The sequence below is a fragment of the Crocodylus porosus genome, unplaced genomic scaffold, assembly GCF_001723895.1.
Source record: "Crocodylus porosus isolate Cpor-Errol unplaced genomic scaffold, CroPor_comp1, whole genome shotgun sequence".
Classification (NCBI taxonomy): Eukaryota; Metazoa; Chordata; order Crocodylia; family Crocodylidae; genus Crocodylus; species Crocodylus porosus.
Window position 1 is genome coordinate 123,616,007 of NW_017728943.1, and position 7,175 is coordinate 123,623,181.

A 7,175-nucleotide genomic window follows, 5' to 3' on the forward strand; every position below is an offset into this window, starting at 1 on the left:
CCCCAACCTGTAGGTATGGTGCCGGTTGTTCCTCCCGAGGTGCATCACCTTGCACTTGTCTGTGTTGAATCCCATCCTATTCACATCCCTCAGATAGGGAGGATCATTATTATTTTGCCTACTTGATATATCCAGTTTCTTGGTCTACTGTTGTGCCATCATGTGTGGGGTTTTTTCCCTCCTTTCCCTTTCCCTTCTCTCCTCCTTTCTCCACACCCTGCCCCTCCATAGCAAACAGTAGTATGCTACAAAAGAAAATCAAAATGCAGCAGTGGGCATGGAGGTCAGAAATCAGTGACACTTGGTGTATTTTGGTATATTTAAGTGTGAAAGGTCAGATGGCTATTTTTGAGGAGATGATAGAAGATGAAGAAGGGCTTGTTGATGACCGTTTACCCACTACAAGCCGAGGACTTTGGGCAGCAAGTGAGACAGAGCGTGCCTTGAAAGCCATACTCTCTTTTGCCAAAGCTCACCGTCTGGATGCTAAACTAACTGAAGAGGGCAACACGTTTCTGGAGCTCTTTGAAGCATGGAAGAAGGAATACAAGGTACTGCACTGTGGGTGTGATTTTGAAGAAACATTACTGCAACTTACTTCATGTAACATAAACACAAGCCCAAATTTATCTTAGAAACCTAACGTTAGGGCTTATTAAGTTTTTGCACAGATTAACTTGAGTAGTGTTTATCTGCTTTCATAGTTCCTAAAACAAGTCAGTATGGACCTGTATAGTTTCATCTATGAAAACATTGCACCAATTGTATTCTTTTTTTCCTCATTTAATTAAGTCTGTGTGTAACAGGACTCAGCAAATCCAATGTCAGGCCTGTCCACTGCCTCAGGTGTTAATTTCTACCTTGTATCATTTGACTTAGTCAATTTAATTTTCGTATTTTAACAGAGTTGTATGTAGTGGGGTTCACTGAATCCATTATCTGCTTCATCTGCCACTTTAGTTTACTTTTTGTCTCGCATTAAATTGTTATAACTTAAGTCTTCACAATACTTTTCCCATTCTAAACATGGATTGTAAATCACCAATTCTGTATTCTGGGTTCAGTTGTTCCTTTTCATTTACAACAGTCTCTAATAACCATATAGGCTTTCCTCTTTACTTAAAAGTAATTTACTATAGCTAAACCTGAGCTTATAAGCGTGTCCTACTAGTGCCAATACTTTTGCAGCTCCCTTAATTGGGGCTTCTGTCTGACTGGCTTCTGTTTCTTACATGTCTTTCCAACTTGCTTTATAGTTACAGAGAGTTATCACCAACCTGCCTCTTCCCCAGCATGCCCCAAAACTCCTCTTGCTTTAGTTCAGTCTACCTTTATTCTATAGTAGGCCTGGTTGTTAGTTATGTATTCCCTTGGACTGAGGAGTAAACTGATTGACAAGTGAGACTGATGCCAGTACTTCATTAAAGGGCTAGCTTGCTCCATGACCTCAAAAGCAATGTGAACGAACCCCTGGGCCTCTAAATCAGTATTTAGGCACCTGATTTAGGTGATTCTCAAGTACTTTCTACACTTCAGGTATTTTCTGAAATTCAGGCCATTTTTTAGATACCTAAATATTGACTAAAAATGTTGGCCCTAGCTTTTTATCTCAGATTTCACTATTTTATGTACAGAACTTTTTATAATTGGCACAAAGAAAAAATGTATTTTTGACATAAGCCAGACAATTACTGTGGTTTATTGCTAGTGTAGGAAGGGTACAAATAGTCTCTTCGTGTTCTATTGCTTTGGGAAACAGAAGGAAAACTAATATGCCAGTGACAATAAAAGTAGTACATTTGTGAATCCATCTGTGCTGGCCTGGAAACATTGATTCTGTTCTGTTCATTTTGAGGTATGAACTCCCAAATCTAGAACGGAGTTTGTTCTGGCTTTTGACCCTATCCTGAAATACCAGAGCTGCTGCATTTAATCAAAGGCACGCATGTGTTTGATTAGTTTTAGAATTCATATAAATATATGTGCTTTGTCAGTGCCAATTCCTTGTAGGCAAGGGAGGAGGGGAACTGTTCTAGTTTCTTTTCTAATTATACAGACTAGCTTGACAGCTTTATTTAAAATTGGGAAGCTTTGCCCACTGTAATACCACTTCACTTGCTTAAACATTTGCTTAAAGAAGAAAGCTGAAGTAACTGCTTGCTTTTCTATTAGTGGGTACTAATTTCAGAGCTTTTATGCATCTGTTCTATTAAAACTACATGCAGAGATGAACACTTAATGTAAAGCAGTATTCAGGAGAAGAAGGAACTGGTGTTAGCTGTAAAATCAAGACTCTGACTAGAAGGAAAAGATATTGATAACATCAAGGAAACGCTTAAGGTTGTCCTCAGGGGTGATTATTAGTTTTCTTTCATCACGTTTTTATAAGCAGTTTTATTTTTATTTTTCTTATTTGTGATGTAGACTACATTGAATTTATTTCTCTCTACGTAATTGTATGTCAGTGGCCATGCACAATGAGTATGCATGTGTGATTTGTTAAGGTATAGGCTCCAGAACCAATGCTTCATATTTTTTTCTTTATTTAAAAAAAATTACACCCCAAAAACCCACATTAAGGAATATCTTTAGAGTAAGAAATCAAGATCGTATGCATCTTTTGGCCTTGAAGCCAAAAGCCAGAAAAGAAATGGGGATAATTGTTGGGTTTCAGAGAAGGACCACCAGTTAAAATACTTAAAGTGTTCTAGAAAGCTTTAACAGAAAAAAATTGCAGGAGTTTAAAAACTAACAAATTACAATATAATCACCATAAACTCCTGAGCGAAAACTGTGAACTGTGCTTATGATCTGTTGGTTTTCTGTAAATAGTTATAATAGTTAACATTTGAAGTATCTGGTAATCAGTGTGTGAATAGAACCCAATGCCTCTGGCTTTCTTTTGAACATTACTTTTTCTGTGTTATCAAGAACGTTCTAAGATTGTATGTCAGCATTTTTTATATTAGTATTGTTGCTTCAGTGAACAAAATGTTTCAGCTTCATCTAAGAGTGCTTCCTTAGTACTTCTTGCTTTGCAGCAAGTGTTACTCCTTTTCTTAATTGAAGCTATGTGGAGTCAAACAAATGCAGCCAGCTTCCTGGTTTCTAGATGTGTTAATGTATTTGTAGTGGTTATGATAGTATGTTCATTCATAACTGTACATAAAGTCGGTACCAAGAGAGCAAGATAAAGCATAGCCATAATCTTTTAGTTTCTGGTTCAGAGAAAGTTGTGGTAGTTGCATGATTGTGAAATCCTCATTTAAAGATTCAGATTGAGATTTGGCAGTAAATTTGCTTACAATGTGATGCAGGAGTATACTGGAGACTACCTGAGTATTTTTAGTAATCATTTTTGATTTTATAGTTACTTCATGAATATTGGATGGTATTGAGGGATCATGTGTCTGCTATTGATGAACTTGCCATGGCCACAGAACGGCTGAGAGTGCGTCATCCTGATGAGCCCAAGCCGAACCCTCCAGTACTTCACATCATAGAACCACATGAGGTAGTGTTCTCTTGTTCCCATTCCCGTTCTCTCTCTCTCTCTCTCTCTCTCTCTCTCTCTTTCTCTCCGTATGTGTGTAGACAGATACTTTGCCTTATGTAACATCAATATACATTAGGAGACTTTGGACAAGGAGAACGGTAGCTGTAATCCCCAGGATCCTGAGGTTTCACACACCTCTGAATCCTAGAGTTGGCAGCAGCCATGATTTGCTGGGTCTGGGGTTTTTCACTGGGCATGGTGTGCCTCTGGAGCTGGGAGCCCCCTCAGCTGAAGGGAGACTGCAGAGGAGACAATGCTACACGTGCAAATTATAGCAACCAGCTATAAAGTTAGTCCACATTTCTGAGGTCTAACTTCATAGCTGGTTGGAGCTTTTTATTGTGTGATACCTACTTTTCACATGTAACTGGCAATTGCACAGTTAATCAATTAATTGTACAATAGTTGTAATGTGTAAAGGGGGCCTATAACTATACATAGATATCTATATGTATGTATATCTGTAACAATTCGTCTATATATAAATATATTGTTTATATATCTGTCATTATATATAGATATAAAGATATGGGTGTAGGCCTTATTGATTAATACCGGCATTTCGCAGTACATATACAACTCATGGGGATCTGAGACAAAAGTTCAATAAACCAATTTAATGTAAATCAGTTAAGTCTGATACTGTATCTATCTAGGTTTATCCTAAACTGGTTTTGGCCCTTTTGAAAGTGGTGTGTATGCACTGAATTTCTTTTGTGTTACAGATTTGAACTGGTTTCTGATCATTTGTACCAGTTTATGTAATTTCTGTGCCCAGCCATAAAGGTTTTGTTAAAAGCAGGCCTGACTGAAGGCTAACACCTTACCCACCACAGCCCGAGACTGGTGTTTTTGAAGTTAAGCTTGATAACCCGTTGACAAAAATTGATTGATTGATTGCCAAAGAGTCCAAAATGCATGTAAGAGGATATCAAAAGGTACAAGGATTTAGGGTAGTTTGGTGAGGGATGGTGCTGTTTTTGTAAGTATCTAATGCAAACAAATTGCTTGAATTGCTATGAGGAGGCCTGAAAAATTGTGGAACTTTGTACTCGGCCTATGGGACTCTCTTCTCTCTCTTTCTCTATGCAAGCTGAGCCTGTGTCTTATCACAAGCATCCAGGGCTTGCAACTTTTAGACAAGTGTGTTAGCAAGGTGGTACTTTGTAAGTAATAAACCTTATTGAGTCTTTGCCACTGAACTGTATTTGTGACAATCAAGTGCATAATGTTGAGGTCCTCAAACAAACACTCATGCTACCTGCTGCAGTACAGACAGCACCTGCCAGAATGCTTCTACGCGAATAACAACACTGACCAGCAGGGGCGGCATGCAGGGGATATATGTGCACCCCCTGAGAGCGCCAGTGCACCGCCTGTCAGGCCATGCTCCCTGTTTAGCTGGGGGGCAGTAGGGCAGGCCGGAGTACCAGTAAACCCCCGCACCCCCACAAACGCCAGTTGGGGAGCGCTGGCCGCTTTTACAGTGAGTGAGATCGGCCACCAGGAAACTCCCTTTCCCCGGCCAGCAGGATTGGCTGCCCACCCCGGTCACTGAGTTGTGTTGGGGGAGCTAACTCAAGAGGCACTAGACATCCATGCTGACCAGGATAAAAACAGAGGAGTAACAATGAGCTAGATGCTTGCTTTCTAATTTTCTACAACTTCTTAGATTCTGCATTCAGCAAAACATTTCAACTTACCCTGCAAAAATAGGATTGAAAAATTAATTTTTAAGTGGCATGATCAGGTTATAATTCAAAATGTAGAATTTTCCTTTTTAAAGAACAGACTTTTTACAAAACCATAGAAATTTATTGATTAAACTAAAGAGGAATCACTTATTTTTTTTTTTAGTCCTCAGTGTTTATCTGTAGTGTTTGGAGCTTTTGCAGGATTAAAATTGACTAGAAACGAAAGTCAACTGGACAAATCCATTGTAATAGAATATGCTAACTAAGTGGTTCTCAACTTTATTAGATTTAGGACATCTCTCCACAAACTTTTTGAATTTGGTGGCACCCCTGGGTGACAACCACTGTTGTACTGCCTCAGTTTACTTCTGTTGTTCTCAATCGGTATGCTGCCACTGCACTCAGGTAAAAGTGCCCTATGTGCCTTGTGCACACCCAGGCTGGACAGGGTTGTGGCATTTGTGTTCCCCTACTTCCATTTGGGTATTCTAATAAGACTAAAACAGGCAGGAGAGGCTGCCTATGCTACAGCCTTTTCTAATCTGCCCTCCTCCTCCCATGCTCCTCCTGGAAACAGGCATGCAGGAATGTTCTTGGGTGATGTTGTGCAGGGAAGGGTCATGGCACAAGCAGGCTCTCTTGCCTGTGTTATGCTATCAAGAACCTTTACCAAGAGAAGGAGCAAGCACCCATGCCCATGCCCTTCCTGGTCTAGCTGTGCACAAGGTAGGCAGGACATTTTACGTGGCCATTGTGGTGGCAGCAGCTGTTATGTGGCACCCCTGAAAAGGTCTTATAGCACCCTAGTTGGGAACCACTGGGCTAAATGAAGAACAGAGAAAACTAAAGTGAAAAATTAGGTTGTGAAAAATTACAGCATAGGTTGTGAAAAATTACTAAACAGTTGGGGTCAGCTCACACAGGTTGGTTGAAGACTTATCATTAGGTGCTGGCATCAATTATTCTGTCAATCAGGGCTCTCCAACTTCTTGGTGGCCATGCACTGCATGGGTGTAGACCAGGAGGCTGCATGCCACTTGGGCCACTCGCTATGTACTTTCCTCTCTCCCTCCCCACCTCCTGCCATTTTTCTAGAGGTCTAGAAAATATTTCATACAAGTTGGGGTTTGAAGGAATTGAGATTTAGTCTACGAAGAGAAGACTAAGGCGTTCCATAACAGGCCTAAAATACCAGGAAGGTTCTTATGAAGAGGGTGGCAATGCATTGTTCTCCATGGATACAGGGCACAGGACAAGAAATCATGGAGATTTCAGCTGGATATATGAAGAACTGTCTAATTCTGAGGGTGGTTAAGAACTAGAATGGATTATAGAGAGATTGTGGACTCTCCAATACTAAAAAATGTTGAATGCAGGTTAGACAAATGTCTTTCTGGGATGGCTTAAACAAGGAAGACTTTGCCTTGAGCAGGGGGTTTGATTAGTCTCCTCAAGTCCTTTCCATCCCTATCTTTGACCCTCTTTTGTATGATTCCATATCCATGTTTAATATATGCTGTTTTTTAGGTAGAACAAAATCGAGTGAAACTTTTGAATGACAAGGCAGTTGCCAAATCCCAGCTTCAGAAGAAACTAGGCCAGCTCCTGTATCTCACTAATTTAGAGAAGGTACAGTATACTTGTTACTCCCATATTACAATTTAGTGTCACCCTCTAGTGCACAAATTGGCAATCCACTTCAGTGCTTTCATTTATATATATATGTTTATCAGTAGATTACAGTGCATCTTTAAAGTAAAACTATAATCTTATTACCTTGTATTGTGAGTGACTACCACATGATATATTACATAATCACATAATGAACATGAGTTGTCAGTGTGACAAAGTCATCAGCAAAGCTAATGGCACTTTATCATGCATCAGCAGATGCGTGACAAACAGAACCAAGGAGGTGATACTTC

At 39.9% G+C, this 7,175-nt stretch overlaps 1 protein-coding gene across 1 annotated transcript in view; it reads left to right on the forward strand.

Annotated features, from left to right (window-relative positions):
- SHPRH (SNF2 histone linker PHD RING helicase) overlaps positions 1-7,175 on the forward strand; it is a 97,612-nt gene that overhangs the window by 56,803 nt on the left and 33,634 nt on the right. Inside the window, exons 21-23 of the mRNA XM_019550123.1 lie at positions 326-551; positions 3,371-3,514; positions 6,778-6,879. Coding sequence (XP_019405668.1) covers positions 326-551; positions 3,371-3,514; positions 6,778-6,879 — 472 coding nt within the window. The remainder of the gene's footprint in view (positions 1-325; positions 552-3,370; positions 3,515-6,777; positions 6,880-7,175) is intronic.